This window comes from Symphodus melops (genome assembly GCF_947650265.1).
Source record: "Symphodus melops genome assembly, chromosome: 4".
Lineage (NCBI taxonomy): Eukaryota > Metazoa > Chordata > Actinopteri > Labriformes > Labridae > Symphodus > Symphodus melops.
In genome coordinates, this window is record NC_136694.1 from 29130085 (window position 1) to 29148405 (window position 18321).

At 46.6% G+C, this 18321-nt stretch overlaps 1 protein-coding gene across 10 annotated transcripts in view; it reads left to right on the forward strand.

Moving 5' to 3' along the window:
- Positions 1-3279: 3279 nt before the first annotated feature.
- The window catches only part of slmapa (sarcolemma associated protein a), a 41554-nt gene continuing 26512 nt past the window's right edge, over positions 3280-18321 (forward strand). For 5 of the 10 annotated variants that reach the window (XM_079341629.1, XM_079341624.1, XM_079341631.1 and 2 more), the window contains exons 1-3: positions 3281-5033; positions 15823-15970; positions 16905-16977. In XM_079341629.1, coding sequence (XP_079197755.1) covers positions 4836-5033; positions 15823-15970; positions 16905-16977 — 419 coding nt within the window. In that variant the 5' untranslated portion in view covers positions 3281-4835. Of the gene's footprint in view, positions 5034-15822; positions 15971-16904; positions 16978-18321 lie in introns of all 10 variants that reach the window. The other 5 variants (XM_079341625.1, XM_079341628.1, XM_079341626.1 and 2 more) reach the window with 3 other exon arrangements.

Below are 18321 nucleotides of genomic sequence, written 5' to 3' on the forward strand. Positions count from 1 at the left end.
CCTCTAGTTAGACGTTTGAATTTTTATCTTGCAAAATCGCAGCCAGAAGTGTGCACAGACTAATTACAAAAGATGCACGATACTTCCTTTCAGACACTGCTGAACCTTGCAACATAAACGATGCTGTGCAGCTGCAGAGGTCTAATCTTAACTGAGTTTGAAATTGTAGACATGTCTCTATTCTTATAGTGGATAGAGTCAGCACTTGGAAGAGAGTGGGGAATGACATGCAGGAATCTATCTATCTATCTATCTATCTATCTATCTATCTATCTATCTATCTATCTATCTATCTATCTATCTATCTATCTATCTTTAATTAGCTGGATCCTGAGCCTCAGGAAGAGGCATTAAATGTGCTTTAAATAAAATCCTCCAACTGCTCGGTCGCTTGGATCAAACAGATGGATGAAACAGAATGGGGGTGCTCACAGTGTGTGTGTGTGTGTGTGTGTGTGTGTGGGGGGGGGGGGGGGGGGGGGTCGCCATCTGATGTTCTAAGATGGGACTCAAATCCACCTTCATAAAGGTGAGTAGATGGAAGATAGCAATGCGATCATTTTCTGAGTTTACAAACCAATTAAACCTGTTACACACACACACACACACACACACACACACACACACACACACACACACACACACACACACACACACACACTCAGAAAAGACAGGTCAAATATAAGGCCCATAATTAACTGAACTGGATCCTTTGAGCATCTTAGTTTAACTGTATCGTTTGTTATTCACCCCTTTATGAGATGAATCAGCCTTTGTATTTGAACTATTTAATAAAATACAACAAACAATTTAATGATTAGCTCACTTTAATGATTCATGATTAGAACCTTTAAATGGAAAAAAAAAAATCCTTGTCTCCGAGCTAACACTTGAAAAGGAAAGGAGATAATAAGATAATAAGAGTGTGGATAGTAAACAGCATATTTTAAAATAAACTCTTTTTAAACCAGTTTGAACACTTTGAGTTTCTGTGTGAGTGTTTGAGGGTTTGTTTGAGACACACAGTCTCTGTATGAGAGCACGCTGTGATGTCAAACTAAGAAGCTACACACAGTAAGATGCTGTTAAATCTTAAATAATAGTCTGACTGTTTGCGCTGTGACAGCTGGTCCCCTGCTCACCCCGCTCCGCAGGAGGTCTGCTGCATGGACGCGAGTACAGGGACCTGCCGAGACCTGCTGGGACCATGGAGGATCTATAACCCAGACTAGGACCAGAAAGGACCACGTTACGGTGAACCTACATCTGTATGTTGATTCGTTGATCTTTATTTTGTGAGTGAAACATCTACGAGATCGATATAAAACACTGACGCCAAAATTAACTTTACATACGACATACAGTAATCAATACGTGATTCTGAGACAGGGTTCAGGATCCAGCCGGACACCAAGCTGTCTAAACTGAACACTATGTGCAGATGAGTTAATGTGTAGCTGTGTGTTTGGATATCTGTGAACTTTTAACATTATATATGTCTGATGAAGTCGGACTGGAGAGAGGTTTGTATTTGTGACAAATCAGGAATGGATGTATATAAGACCATATCATCTGCATAGAGTCGAAGGTTATTGAAGATCATTGGTAAATTGTTTTTTTTTTAACACTAAGACAAAAATAACAAGATAGTAAATCAGATTGAGATGTTCTGTCGCGTGTGTTTGCCTCGTCCTTCACTCTGAACAGACTGATAATCGGGCTGATCCTGAAGTGATCCCTGCATCAATCCTCAAACCTCTCACATCTGCCAACACCTCGAGGAGGAGGACCTCCTGCTCACATTCGTTAACTCGAAATTAGTTTTGCTAAATCGGGTGCAACCATCTTTTGATTGACTTGATGAATAAAATAAAATGCTAATGCAGAACTTCTCTATGACTTCATGAGCTTTGCTGCAGGACTCGCTTCATATGGCGATTTAAAAAACATGTTTTCAGGAAAGTAACTTGACACGTTTGCGATGAATTATGAATGTGATTTATTAAAAGCTGACCGAAGTAAACAGAAAATGAGCAGCAGTGATATACTGTGTTATCTCCCCTGTTCTTCGCTCTCATCCAGCATTGATTCTGTCTCAGCTGTCGGCTCAACACAACACAGCAGGGACTTTTCTGGAGGCTCAAGCAGAATTTGATCTCCTCCCCACCACTCTCCACCCGGTCCTGCTGTCCAGGTCTGTAAATCAAACCACATATGACGTAACTATGGGTTTTTTTACGTTGTCAAAAACTGACATGTAAACTACATTAGTAGTTTTATTACGTAGTTGAGGCTATCTTAAATGTGTTGTATCTCAAAGTTAACAGGTTCATAGTCTCCTAAACGTACATATATTCATGCTGGACCACAGTTTGGTTATTTTCTTGACATCTCGACTTACTGATCTCGTTTTCACAGGACTGTACAATGCTCGTTTAACACGAATTGAATATGTAAAATTTTAGTCATTTTCTCAAGATCTTGAGAAATTAAGTTATCATAAGGTGGTAAAAAAATCATTTAATGTAAAAATTTTGATTCTTCTTTACTAACATCTAAAATGGATTTATAATTTCCAGAAATCTATTTAATCTTTTTAGATTTCATTTAAGAATTTTTATCTTATTTTTATTTATTTTTTATTTGTTGGGGGAGTAATCAGTCACTCCCTGCTCCTTAAATCAGTAGACTGCCAAATAGAGCAAAATGAAATTCAGCCAGTCTGACAGATGAATCTAGAATCATTTTGAATCTAAAATCGATTCTGAATCGAATCATTACCCAATCGAAATCGAATTTAATCTTGAGACACCCAAAGATTTCCAGTCTATTTATTATGTTGCCAACATTTCATTTAAGCTCGTGTGCAGGTGTTGACTTGGAAGATCTAATTTAGTTCCCTCAGTGTCGAATCAGCAGTCAAAATGGATTTGAAACCACACAGATGTTTTATCATCATGAGTGGGATAATATTACAACAAGGAAAACAATAATAATTACTGTTAAAAAATTTTAATCAATATTTTATTACCTATTTTGTCAAATATTTTGATTCCAGTTTTGCAGCTCTGGCTTTTAATACCAATTTTGACCATACACATGTTAAGCTAATTTTAACAATGTGTGCTTTTGTAATATTTTTACAGTCTATGTTCTAATCACACAGAAAGTTGTTGTTATTTTCAGAATGATTGGATTTCCGTAGTTTCAGCAGCACTGTGCAGAGCCGCTGTGAGTCGGTCCGTGAACGCACCACGCCTGTCTGCTTGCTCTCTAGTTACAGCATGGCGGCCGGGACCTGCGGAGGAGGAGGACAACTTCTTCTGGATTCCTTCCACAAAACTGTGAGGAGGCGACGGCTATAACTCTCAATCCGTCACGGCCAAACATCACCTGGACTGAGATAGACGGTGACTGCGCCAGTTGTGTCCCCCCCCACCCCAGGAGATAACCGGACTGCTGCTGCTTGGTGGTGGTGATGCGTTAAGGACCCGCAGTCCAGAAAACTCCCCTGATTTTTCCGCGTCTGTTTCTGTCAGTTAGCCGGGTTAGCTTCTCGGCAGCTAACGCATGCTAACGCTCCTCTCTTGCGGTACTCCGTTTAAGCAAAAAAACAAAAACAAACAGGCCCACACTTTCTGCTTTAATTTGCTCCAGGAGACAGGGATGGCATTTCGCCTCAATTGGGTAAGCGAACTCATTGAGTGGGGCGAGGAGAAAACATCAGAAGACCCAGGTGATAAGTTTGTCAACACTCACTAGCCTAGCCTAGCTTAGCCTAGCCTAGCTGGTTCAACGCCAGAAAACGTTGGCCGACAGTTAGCGCTTAGCGAGCTAGCCAATTAGCATCTGAGTTGCACAAGACGACCTGCTAATCCCCCCCCCCCCCGTTCATCCTTGACTGAATGTTTTTTTGGAGCCTCACAGGTTTAGTCATCAGATATTAATCGGCTGTTTTACGTGAAATAACTCAGGTGTCGCGTGCAGCCTTTTTGCGAGGTGTCGCTCTGATACTGTAGGTGAGCTCTGCAGGGAGTGGTGACGGTAGGCAGCTAGCTAAGGTTCCCTGCATCAGGGCAGCAATGTCAGTCAGACTATGACATTATGCAAGTGGTGAACAATTCACACATGAGATGTTAAAGTGACCTGTTGGCTGCTTGTTTGTTTCCTTGCTGCAGGAGAGCTACCTAAGAGGACTAGGAAAAGGGCGCAATAATTCGATTATCTGCTCCCCCTTCATTGATATCAGATGGTTTCCTGGATCGTTAACTAACTCGATAAGTAATACCAATTATTGTCCTGATCTCTGGCTATCTTTGGAGACTACATATCTGCCTGCCTGGCCTCTCTCTCTCTCTCTCACCTGCTCCAGTGCTGCAGTAGTTTGATGGACGTGGGAGGCTGTCACTTCTATACTCAGTCATGTGTGAGTCTTCTTCCTTGACACATGGCACCCTTGCTCTGCACATAGTGCCTGCTGTCACAAGAAGTCAGGTTGTCGTTATGTAGCTTTGGTGGACGCTCAGTGAAAAAAGGGAATGTTGTTTCTTTTTTATACCTGTTGGTTTGTTTTTTTATTTTCAAACACAGGAGAGTCCTGTTGAGTTTAAACGTGGGGGACGCGGTGCAGCCTGGGCTGTGTGCAGTGGACGATGTTTATCAGTTAGTGCCTGGAAGCTTTGAGGACTAACATTTCGGCCTACGCGTAGGCCCCGTGATATTATATATATATATTTAAGACAATTCATTCAGGATTGGAACAGAAAACTGCCACTCTGGATCAAGAAAACCTCTCCCTCGTGTCCGGTTGGAGTAATACTCTAAAGCCAAAATCAATGCCTTCAGCGCTGGCCGTGTTCGCCTGCCGACCAAACTCGCACCCATTCCAGGAGCGACATGTGTACCTGGATGAGCCAGTCAAGATCGGCAGGTCGGTGGCTCGGTGTCGTCCGGCGCAGAACAATGCCACCTTCGACTGCAAGGTCCTGTCCAGGAATCACGCCTTGGTCTGGTTCGATCACAAGACCGGCAAGGTAAGAGAAGATATTTATATAATAATGTTTTTCCCCTGCTTTCCGATTGGCCGTCCTCTTGATTTTCAGATGCATTGTGGGCGTGAATTGTCCGAACCTTTTTATTTGACGACACATCATCACGTCACGAACTGAACCACGCTCTTATTTTAACACCCGTGGAAAAAACACTCGAGCGTGAACTCTGAATAGATTCAGTTTTGTTTTTAAGGTTGCGTTCACATCGAGCATGTTTGAGTGTTTCTTCCCCGAAGGCACGTCTCTCCACATGGAGGGTAATCCCAGTTGAGCACAGGAAGTGTCCCGAAAACTCGAGGGGATTATGGAAGACACGGACGCTGGACCCTCAGGCCGGACCAGTAGACCAAATCAGAACAAATCAAAGTCTGTATATATGGAAGATTTAAGTCCTGCACTCCTTAAAGAAAGCCTGAAGATGGTCACAAACTCCACCTGTCGTCTTGAATCTTAAACTGGCTTTTTAAAGGTCTGATACTAAAAAAAAAGCAAAGTGGATTTCATGTCCGCTGATCTCTTCTGTTGCCTTTGGTTCCCGTTGTTTTAGTTTCATCACGTCCTATTTTGGTATGTGCTCTCATTCATAAATCATGCCTCCTTCATCTGCATCGTTGAACTCCTCCACGCGACAACTGAAAGACAAAAGTCGTCACGTTTTGGGGGAAGCCACATTTTAAAGTCTCTGAAATCAAATGAGACGATCGAACAGAGAGAAGCAGGAAAACAAATCAGCTCATGTTTGACCTGTGTGCGTCACAGTTTAAGTCTTTACTTTTTATTTACCTCGAGCTAACAATTTTTTCTTTTTCTTTTGCTTCATGTCCCTCCCTTTTTTTTTTGTTGTTTTTTTTTGTTTGTGATTCATTCGTGTGACGTTGAAGACTTTTAGAATATAAAAGACTAAAAACAGAGGAGGAAAAAAAAGAGCTGAAGAGATCGTTGTCCGGAGAGTTGTTCAGCTTCTTTCTGGACTAAACAAAAAATGGGAGCAGATGTTTGCTGAGTCGTGTTTCCTCTCTCATCGATCGAGTCACCTGTAGTGTCTTTAAAAACGCTGCAGCACGTACGGATCAGATCTGTTATTGTGCAGCTCCTGCGTCTCTGTAGAACAGGTTGAACAGGCTGAGACAGCCACGGGATTACCCGGCTATGTTAGCATGCAGGGACTTACTGTGTGTGTGTGTGTCCATAAGCTATTTATAATGACACGAGTCGCGTCATCCTTTCCTCTCTCCAGGGATACACGCGCACACTAACGTGCACTGATTTACTGGCACTTTTGATTCAGCTGTTTATTCTCTTGTTTGTTTAAACGGGATATTTGTGGGTTTATTTTATTTTATTTTATTTATGAGCACCAGCGAGCTTTTAGGAAAAGGCCGGGCTGTCCGTGTCAATCGGCTGTCAATAAAATAAAAATCAAATCTCCCGTTACACACGAGGACTCGCCTCAGGCGGTCTCGGCTCAGCGGGTCGGCTGCGGCTCAGTTGGTCGGTTGAGGGTTCGATCCTTTAAGTCATGTTTTTTTTTTTTTTTTTTTTTTTTGCCCTGCATGTTTGTTTCACGATTCTGCTCCCAAAGAGCCTCACAAAGAAAGAAAAATAATTCAAACATGTCACGCTACAACTTATTTATCAGCTTCATTCACAAGTTTCTCATCTGTGTGAGCTGCGTCAACAACAAGAACGCCGCCGCTGCTGCTGTCGCCGCCGCCAGGCGTTTATTGACGAGCCTCAGAAGGTTGTGATTTGAGTACAAAGCGTCACACGTCTGGACGCTGCGTGCGATCACGCGCAGGTCGATGCTGCGTACGACGCTCTCGTGCTGCTCGAAGAAGAAGAAAGTCTGTCAGCGACACGACGCAAGACAAAACTCAAGTGATGAGATTTAGAAACTGTGAGAGGACAACTTCTCTTTGTTACACACACACACACACACACACGCACACACACACACACACACACACACACACAGACAGAGGTGTTTGCCTCATAACTGTCGGTTCCTCTAAATGGCAGCATGAACGCTGGCGGTCACATGACTCTGCAGGTTGACATATAGAAACGTGTTAAAGTCAGTTTGAGACAAACGAGCTGAACTCGGAGGTTATTGATCCTCGTTCAACTTGACGGGGCGCAGGTGTGATCGGATGCGTCCTGCGTTTGATGAGCCAATCAGCCGGCTTGGTGATGCAGCAGATTGATGATGTCATACTGTGAGGTGACAGACACTGAGAGCTGCATCTCTTCCTGTTTCACGTCTTCCACGCCGCCGTAGCTGCTGGAAAGATAAACGCCAGAATGACCCAGCGTGGTCGATGTTTGGTCAGTGAGATTGTTTGGGGGTGTGTGTGTGTGTGTGTGTGTGTGTGTGTGTGTGTGTGTGTGTGTGTGTCCCGGCGTCCTGCCGGGCCCGTTGCCTTGACGATGGCTCCTGTGAAGGGTGGGACGAGTGTGTGTGTGTTCTCGCACGCAGCTGCTCCTCCTCTCAAACCCTGGAGCTCCTGAGACCGCCGTTTAGGAAAACCCCGTGGTGCTGTGAAGGAGCTGAGATCCAGCCAATCAAATGCCTTCGCTCCAGTCAGAGGATTAATGTGAGAGCTTCTCAGACGGTCAGCGGAGGTGTTAGCGCTCTGCTAATTTAAGTAGCTTAGCTCTTCTCCTGGAAGCTTTGCTCTAAAAGTCTTTAAACCGTCAACGAATAATTCCCGTATTCGCTCTTTTATTTTTTATTCCATAGCAACAAAAAACTCTCCCAACATGAAGACGCTGCGGAAAATATTCCCCAAAGGAATGTTGGATTTTAACGCGGGGTTTTGATTTTAGGAGGTTTTTAAATCTGATGTTTAGAGGCTGATTAATCGGCGAGCAGACGATATCAGACTGTCGTTATCATCTCCGATGTTTAATCGATCACATCGTGCTTCTTGTGAGCTGCTTTGAGTTACACGAGTGGTTCTCCGTCACCAGCAGAGGGCGCCGTTTGGATTACCGCAAGCATTGCCACTCTGCAGCGAGTCGAGCGGTTACTTTCCAGTCGAGTGACCCATCTTGTCGTCACTAAAAATCTTTGATATTTGAGGGATGTTTGTCTCGACAGACCGAACACGGACCGATGTATGCGCGTCATCCCCGACATTCCCACGCCGCTCGGATGTTTCGATCGTCTTGAATGATAGTTGACCTTTTGACCCTGAAGGTTTCCTGGCGTGCGTACGCCCGGACCGTTCTCTCTCTCTCTCTCGCCTTTAATCGGACGCTCGGCGAAGACGTTTGTGTTTTTAACAGCACAGATAAAATGTCGGCTCTCTCTGGCACCTTGATGAAGAGTCTGTTGGGAAAACAACTTTAAACGCTACCGATCAAGCTTCTGATTACTTGAAGGCCGGGCAGCTGTTTAAGTAGCTTTCAGTGGCTGTTATTTAACTAACAGCTAATCCAATCAGAATCCTCCGAGCAGCCGGTCGCTCAGATAATCAGCCTGCAGCTCCTCCATGTTTACACTCACATATCTGTCACACACTGTTCACTTTAACAACTTTAACATCTCATCGTTTTCACAAGTGGAAATGATGACAGGCCGCCACACACACACACACACACACACACACACGCACGCACACACGCACACACACACACACACACACACACACACACACACACACACACACACACACAGACGGAGCAGGAGCATGCTACGCTAAATGAAAAGAAGGAATCACAGTGTTCCCTAAAGAGGACATTTATTGCACGCATCAACAAGTTTCACTTTTTTTCTTAAATCTTGTTTTAGATTCCATTTTATTTAACTTTGTGTTTATTGCACATTTAGATTTTATTAGTGTAAATATTATTATTTTACCTCATTTTATTTCATATTTTACCGTACCTTTTTTTTAATGGGGAGTGGGGAAATGTAGTTTCGATTTCACTGGATGTCTGACTTATTGACAATAAAGTGAACCTTGAACCTTGAACCTTGAACCTTGAACCTTGAACCTTGAACCTTGAGGCAGAGTGTGAAGCAGCTCCAGCCCGGCTCGACGCTGATATTTCACAGGGAAACATTCGGGGGTCACGTTGGAGTGAAGGAGCACGTTGTGAGGCGTGTGTGTGTGAGTGTGTGGACGTGGATGAGCTGCAGGGTAACCACGGTAACCACGGGACATCGTTGTGACCTGCTGACAGGAAACGATTTCATAACGAGACGTCGATGTTCAGATATCAGAGCTGCGGCCGAGCTTCAATGTGACAAACGTGTTTGATGAGATGCTAGCACGTTAGCTTGTGTGTGTGTGTGTGTGTGTGTGTGTGTGTGTGTGTGTGTGTGTGTGTGTGTGTGTGTGTGTGTGTGTGTGTGTGTGTGTGTGTGTGTGTGTGTGTGTGTGTGTGTGTGTGTGTGTGTGTGTGTGTGTGTGTGTGTGTGTGTGTGTGTGTGTGTGTGTGTGTGTGTGTGTGTGTGTGTGTGTGTGTGTGTGTGTGAGATAAATTTGTCTCCTCCTGTTCGACTCGTTTATCAGGATGTGCGGCGCCTCTCTGCAGGCCGCGGTCCGCTCAGCCCTCTGCGGAGGGTTTTGTGGTTGAGGAGTGAAAAGAAGGCCGACGTGATGAAAGCACGAGTGCACGCCGTCTCGTCTTATCAGGTCGATGCCTCCGAGTTTGAACAGGTCCAAGCTTGTCCTCGAGTGCAGAGAAGGAACGTCTCTGCTGCCAGCTGAAAACAAACCTGCTGGTTTCAGATTCGTTTGTTTTGGATGAATAGAAAGTCCAACAGGTGTCACGTCGTTAATCGTCAGCTACCGTCCGCCTTCAACCTTTCAGCCTCCCGTGAAGACGTGTGAAGGCAGCACGCTCTGAACTGTGACCATCAGAGACACGCCGTCGTTCACCAGTCCATCCTGAAGTGGAGCTCTGGTGTTTGAGTGTTGTGTCAAATGTTTGTAAATGGACTCGAGCCTGTATCGTCTGGGAATCGAACCCCCAACCTTTTGGTTTTTATGTTGCAAATGGAGCCGCTGTGATGTCAGAAAACTTTCAGTCCACGTTCAAATAAAAACCACAGACGTCATTATCGGGTTAAATTAGCTGAAATCATGAAGCTTCCAACTCGTCAAACCTTCGTTTTACAATCTGGAGACAGAAAAAAAAAAACGTAAATTTTTCCAGAATGTTTTTAATCAGAAAGATTAAATTATTGCCAGTCTAGTTGTTGAGAGTACACACACACACACACACACACACACCTCCTTCATGATTCTTCTGAGAGCTGAATGTTTATTTTAGGGATTAAAAAAATACTTTTCCCTTGTTCATCCAGCGTTTCTGTGTTAAACGTTTGTTTATATATTATTTATCCCGTCTGGCCCGGGAACGCCGTCGGACTCCTCCAGGAGGAGCTGGAAAACGATCGACCTCGGATACCCGGATGATGAACGAATCCCATTTGAGTCTCTGTGGATAAATCAGCGCCGACCTCTGACCTCGTCTGGGTTAAACACAGTCAGTGAGTCAGTGAACGCAGCATCAGGTGAACACAGCACAGAAACGCTGATGCCCTCACTCCGCACTGTGAGCGAGCGAGCGGGAATCAAACGAGCGCTTTAAATGACACGCCGCCTCGTAGCGTGTTCGGAGAACGGATGATTGCAGAGCGCCGGGCTAAATGCAGCTCAGTAAGCCGATATCAATCAATTAAACATTTCCTTAATTGGCCTCAATACCTGCGTGGAGATCGGAGCAGGGCGCCTGTGTGTGTGTGTGTGTGTGTGTGTGTGTGTGTGTGTGTGTGTGTGTCTTCAGCAAGATTAAAATACCGACCACAGCCGACACGCTTCTTAATCCTGAAACAATTCAAAGTGTCCGAGGCTTCAGGACAACACGTGACTCTTAACGTTCAGACTGACGGATTAAATTAGAGACGATAGCTCCGCCTCCACATGACGATAACTCCGCCTCCACATGACGATAACTCCGCCTCCACATGATGATACCTCCGCCTCCACATGACGATAACCCCGCCTCCACATGACGATAACTCCGCCTCCACATGATGATAGCTCCGCCTCCACATGACGATAGCTCCTCCTCCACATGACGATAACTCCGCCTCCACAGTCTGTCGTTCCCACTTCCTGCTTCGTTTCAGCGACGGAGACTCAAAGGCATCGTGTGCGTTTGAGAATCCTTAAAAGGACGATGTTGACCGTCCGCTGCGTGCTGCCGGAAATCAAGAAAAATGGCGGGACGTCCGATGTCAGCGCGGCGCCTCCTTGTCGATGGCGTCGAGCTGCTGCTGACGAGCTTCGTGAAGCCGTCTGAAAAACGCACCTGGCGGGCAGAAGTTAACTTTGGTAACCTAGCAACAGTGAGCGCTGTCTGTGGACTCGGGGCCCTTAACCAGCCGAGGCCTAAAAATGTCACTTATATATGTTGGAGTCACACACACACACACACACACACACACACACACACACACACACACACACACACACACACACACACACACACACACACACACACACACACACTAAAGTGAGCGAGCTGAAAATAGGCTGCTGGAAATAGGCCGAACTCACACACACCAACACTCACCTTTTGAGGGAAACACACACACACACACACACACACACACACACACACACACACACACACACACACACACACGGCCTCAAACACTTTGAAAAGCGGCACTTTGTCTTCAGAGAGCAGGATGACGCACCAGGTGATGCTCGCTCAAAGATCAGCGGAGCAAAGTACTTTATTTTGAAAGGACAGTGGAGAGAGGAAGGATTTGGGCGAGCGAGTCGGGAGAGACTGAGAGAGGCGTCCGTCTGCCCCTCGTCTCTCCGCTCATCGCGGCCTTGGTGTAGCGGCTTTATATCGTCCCCGCCATGACTCGCCGCCCACAGCGTGACTCATTCATTCGTTCAGGAAGCGTGGAGACGATGTCACGCCTCCGTTCCGCTCCTGTGGCGACGCTTTGACACGAAGCAACACAAAGGAGCGTCTCAAAACTTTTTAAACTTTTGACCTTCCGCTCGTCTGCCGAAGCTTCAGCGCTAACGCCAAAAAGTTACACTTCATTTTATTTCGACATTTATTTTGAAATACTTTCTTGATCCCTCAGGTGGATCTCTCTCTCTCTCTCTCTCTCTCACACACACACACACACACACACACACTTGAAAAGAGGAAGAGACAAACAGCAACAACATGAGTCGGATAGATTGAGTGTGAGATTAGTGAATGTGTGTGGCCGGTTCTTCAGGAGAACGTCGGCCCGTTCTTCAGGAGAACGTCGGCCCGTTCTTCAGGAGAACGTCGGCCCGTTCTTCAGGAGAACGTCGGCCCGTTCTTCAGGAGAACGTCGGCCCGTTCTTCAGGAGAACGTCGGCCCGTTCTTCAGGAAAACGTCGGCCCGTTCTTCAGGAGAACGTCGGCCCGTTCTTCAGGAGAACGTCGGCCCGTTCTCCGTCTCATTTAAATATGTTCGGATCTGCTGTCGACCTGAAAACTTCCCAGAAGGCAGCGAGAACAAAACAAAACAAAAACATGGATGACAGTTGAAGTGTTTGAGCTCTTTAAGCGACCTGGGGGGGGGGGGGGGGGGGAGAAGAGAGAGAGAGAGAGAGAGAGAGAGAGACTCTTCCACATGTGTGTAAACGTAACACTCACACATATCTGGACCGACGTGCTGCTGTCTGTTATCATGTGCCGACCTGCTGACTGGATCAACCGTCTGTTTGCTGCCAGCTGATGGTTCTCACTGTTTCAGGGGAAAATTAAAGTCATAACTCAATTAGAGAGAGAGAGGGCGAGAGAGAGAGAGAGGGCGAGAGAGAGAGGTCAAGACAGAGAGGGCGAGAGGCAGGGAGAGAGAGGGCAAGACAGAGAGAGAGAGGCAGGGAGAGAGAGAGGGCGAGAGAGAGAGGCAGGGAGAGAGAGGGCGAGAGAGAGAGGGCAAGACAGAGAGAGAGAGGCAGGGAGAGAGGGCGAGAGAGAGAGGGAGAGAGAGAGAGAAACAGCGAGGGCGAGAGAGAGAGGGCAAGACAGAGAGAGAGAGGCAGGGAGAGAGAGAGAGAGGGCGAGAGACAGGGCGAAAGAGAGAGAGCGAGGCAGGGAGAGAGACAGAGGGAGAGAGAGAGCGCGGGCGAGAGAGAGCGCGGGCGAGAGAGAGAGAGAGAGAGAGAGTGTTTGACTGGGAAACGTTCTGTTTGGGTGGAGATGCTGTAGGAGCCTTTGTGGCGCTGAGATTCAGTCGTCATGGAGATTATTGTTTTTGTTTTATCTTATTTCACTTTGCGGTATTTTTATGACTTTTATTCAACTTGTTTATTGGATTTAATGTTTTTCTTCGACTTGTTGTAAAGCACTTTGGTTCGCTGAAAGGATCGTTGTATCAATAAAGTACATTTACATTTAATCGGTGATTAATCGGTGATCACTTCGGGGTTTAAAAAGACTCTTCGTCCCCGTCTCACAAAATCCCACGTCTTGGCGTCTCGTCCACACGAACACGCAGAAGCTTTTAAAAAGCTGTCGTCCAAAGTGAAGATCTGCAAATTCTCCGTTTGTGCGTTTGCATGTGGACGCCAATAACCGGGCGCCCTCACAGCGGGTTTGGTGCTGTTTTTTGTCCAGGCGCTTTTTTTCTTGCTCATTTTAACGAGCTCAGATAAAGACGGCGTTCAGGACGGTTAGTGACTGACAGTGGCGTCACGTCTGGTCCTGCTGTGCCGGAGCGTGATGGTCCCAGTCTAGAAGCACTAACAACACCAGTGTGGGACTCACTCAGCACGCCGTGGTCGTCGGCTGGACTCGAGGTGTCATGGCGCCGGGCTCTTTTTCAGCCGTCGCTCTGTGAAAGGAGGAAATGATGAAGCAGCTGTGATGCGGCAGAAACGCCGCACAGCGAGCGTGTTTGTAGAAATCCAAAAAGGGGACTTCCTGTTTGATCTGCGAGGCGTTCAGGTGCTCCTGGGAGATCAGACGCAGCAGGAAGACACACGAGGGAACTCCTGAGATTTTGATTGTAAGGTCGGAGAGGAGGCTCTGATTGGACGCTGCATTGATATGAGCGGAGGTTAAAGAGTCGTGATCGATCCTGATTGGATGTTCCCGTCTTAAATCACATCAACAGACACCTTCGTGCTGCAGCTCTCCTCTGCTCCTCCCGCTCAGGTGAACAAAGTGCTGCGCTCCTTGAACCCGCTCGCCTCTCGTGTTCACGTGCGTGCTGCGGCACGCCGCCACCTCGGTTTCCTGGGAGGAAACGAGAGACGCACAGATGTTGATTTATTAGAAATGTCTGCTGCTCACAGGACGATGATGTCATGTTAGGTGTGTGTGTGTGTGTGTGTGTGTGTGTGTGTGTGTGTGTGTGTGTGTGTGTGTGTGTGTGTGTGTGTGTGTGTGTGTGTGTGTGTGTGTGTGTGTGTGTGTGTGTGTGTTGCTGGGGTAAAGCTCTATAGTTAGGTTCCTCCTTGTCTCCAGGTTACCATGGGGACAGGAGGTAATGTCCATTTATTGTGTGTGTGTGTGTGTGTGTGTGGCTACCATGATCTGTGAATTTGTGGCATTTCATAGCACACTGCAGTCGGATAGACAGTGAGGTCAATGAGTGTCAGTCTGATTGCCTCGTTCGCTCCCTCTCTCTCTCTCTTTTTTTTCTCTCTTTTTTTTCTCCCTCTCTCTCTCTCTTTTCTCTCCCTCTCTCTCTCTCTTTTCTCTCTCTCTTTCTCTCTCTCTCTCTCTCTCTTTTTTTTCTCTCTCTTTTTTCTCTCTCTCTCTCTCTCTTTTCTCTCTCTCTTTCTCTTTCTCTCTCTCTCTCTCTCTCTTTTTTTTCTCTCTCTTTTTTCTCTCTCTCTCTCTCTCTCTCTCTCTCTCTCTTCAATGGTTTTCAGTCATGACTGAGAGCTGATGAATGAAACTCTGGGAACGACACTCAAGCAGACGGGCTTCAGGCATCCAGATCAGATCGTGTGTGTGTGTGTGTGTGTGTGTGTGTGTGTGTGTCTGTGTGTGTGTCTGTGTGTGTGTGTGTGTGTGCGTGCCGTACCTTGTCGTGGATTTGTTGTCGCTCGTCAGCCTCTCGTCTTGGTCGTGTTTCTGATTTTAGTGACGCTGTGAGGAAAACAAAGCGGACGTGATTCTTCCTGCTGTTGTTGTGTATGTGCTCGTCCTCGAGGACCTGTGCTGCGTGTCTCGCCGTTGTCATGGAGACGGTCTAACCATGTTATGAATGAAGTAGCTCTTAAGTACGGGGCGACGTGATTGATTCAAACATTTCACAGCTTCAGCGGCTGTGGTGTCTCCCGGTGGTCACGTGACCGACCATGAAGTCACGCCGTCTGAAAGTCTCAGCCGTCGTACGTTTGATTTTAAGGGGTTTCTAATGGAGCCTCCACTTAAAGTCCTTTTAAGTTTTGCTCTCCTCTCTGCCTTCCTGCTGCTCCCTCACTCTCGCTCGCCCACTCACATGCTCCGCTAAGGTGTAACACAAGATGGCGACCCGCGAACGCAGCTCAACGTCACGTGTGAAAGTTCGAGACTGAATGTTAGCAGTTAGGGGAGCTAACGGTGGCTAACGGTGCCCGACAAACTCAAAGTTTCATCAGGAGCGATTTCACTCAGGTGTGACGCTTCACCTTCGACACGTCGAGCTGCCGTGATCTGACCCCGCTCTCTTTTTGAGCCTGACAATAAAAGCAGCTGCTGTGGCGGTGGATTAGCGGTGGCGTTTTTTAACCCGGCGTGTGTTCTTGTGTTTCAGTTCTACCTGCAGGACACGAAGAGCAGCAACGGGACGTTCATCAACAGCCAGAGGCTGAGTCGAGGCTCGGAGGAGAGTCCGCCCTGCGAGGTCCTCTCCGGCGACATCATCCAGTTCGGCGTCGACGTCACGGAGAACACGCGCAAAGGTACGTACACGCGTTTTTACGCCTTTTGGAACATTCACACGTTTGACTGGTCGTATGAGACGTGAAGCGCTTGCACGTCTGTCCTGTCTCCATGACAACAGTGTGTTGACCGGCAACAGCTCCGTTACGGTTTACTGAATGTTTTGCATAATTTTCGATCAGTCACGGAGCAAAGAGGACGCGATCAGTCGGCGGCACATATCGGACATTTTGAAAAGATTTTTTTTAATTTTTTTATTGATTTTTAAAAAAAAATTTTTTTTATTGATTTTATTGATTTTTTTTTGTGATTTTTTTTTGATTGATTTTATTGACTTTTTTTTTTCTCCAAGAATAAAAAACAAAACGAACAAACAAGTGCTCTCTGTACTTACAAACATCAAATCTGAAAGGGAAACAAACCACCATCCAAACCAAAACGACACCTGGTAGACCAAGGCTGTCCTTACCCCCCAGAAAAAAATAAATAAATAAAATATAAAAAAATACATCTATAAATACACATACATGAAAAGATTTATAATTCACTTGCACCCAAAAAAAAAAAGCTGTTTTTGGGGGTAAAAGATGCTGGGCGCCGCTCTCTACTCGCTGAAAACAATTCAAAATAAATAAATGAAAAAAATAAAAATAAACGCTGGGTGGACACAAGGCTTAAGAAGCAGCGCTGGTCACATGACAGAGAACAGAGAGCGCTCGGCTGACCCTGCGGGGAACCTCGGGGCGTCTTAGGTCACAGACGACCTGAACAGAGCAAATATTCAGGTCAGATTTTCAGCTCCACTAAAACCCTCCTTTAATACGGCGGGACCGTATGAGCGCTCAGCCCGCCGTAGACTTTAGACGTTTAAGCGTGAACGCCAAACAGAACAACACGATCGATCTGCTCGCAGCTTGAAAACATCAAAGTGTTTAACTGTGTTTGTGTTTGCAGTCACTCATGGCTGCATCGTGTCCACCATCAAACTCTTCCTACCCGACGGGATGGAGGCCCGCCGGCGAAGCGAGTAAGTACTAATCCATGAGTGTAGTGATCTCTCCAACGGTCACATGACCGGAAGGAATATTGAAGCGCTGTGATTCGCCGCTGCTCATGATGGTGACATCATCATCTGCTGGTATTAATAGTTCACTGGTTACTGTAAATAATGCTGTTACTGCCTGTCTGGCTACTCACACACACACACACACACACACACACACACACACACACACACGCTGCGTAGTGATGTAATTATTGTCTAGTTGTTGATGAGGAGCGTGGCCTGTTGTTCAGCTGCGAGGGAAATGCTGTGTGCGTTTTTTGCGCCGTCACACCGCCGAGCTCACTACGAGCTCGTGTGAATTCGTGCTGAGGGTTGATGGAGGACCATCAGCTGACCCAGCATGGAACTTCCTACTGTACTGGGTGTGTGTGTGTGTGTGTGTGTGTGTGTGGCTTTATAACTGGCGACACTAGATGGTGGATCCTCTGTGTACAGTGTGTGTGTGTGTCTGGCACGGGGCCGCCCGTCACGGTGGCCATCTGCTCTCTGAAAGCGAGTGTGCAGAAACACAGACATGCAAAGAGAAGAGACTGAAGCAAAGGGCAGGCCGGGGGTCCCCCCCCCCCCCCCCCCCGAGGGGCCACGTTGGTCCTTCCCCCCTCAAACATATTCAAAATCTGCAGATTTCAAAAGTCATCTTTTTTTAGCTCTGGTTTTGGCCTCGAACATCTCGACGAAGGAAGAGGAAGAGTGAGCCTCACCCGCTCTTCATCAGGAGCCTGCGCTCCCTCGTGTGTTCTCAGATGTTCTCCGGCGATCTCGAGCCGTGAGCGACGTGCGCCCGGTTGTCTCTACCTGGAGAACTCCGATAGCAAACGGGATACTGTAGCGGGTATACGCCGGGTTCTGACAGCTGCCGACAGCCGACTCATCCGAGTGACTGACGAGCGAAACCAAAACAAACATGATGGTGACGACGTGAACTCGCTTCTGGAGTTGGAAATAAGGAGAATTAGCCACATCTGCTACGATCATGCTAACCACACAGTAATTAGCTATCTTTATTTTCTTCTCGGATTTTAAAATGGCCACCGTTTGAGTTGTAAACAATAATCAGAAGCTGGGATACTGTTGTTGATGATCATGTATACAGGGATGTAAATAAGCAGGTTTCTCTCTGAGCATGTAAACGTCATATCGCCAGTCTGATCATAACCGGGATGATCAGGTCCATGTAAACGCACGCAGCGTCACGCTGAGGCGAGGGCGAATTTCCTTCATGCGACTAATAAAATATGTAAAAATAAAAAAGTGCTCCTTCTAGACAAATGCATGTTTAGATTTTGGATCCTGTCGGCGGCTCGG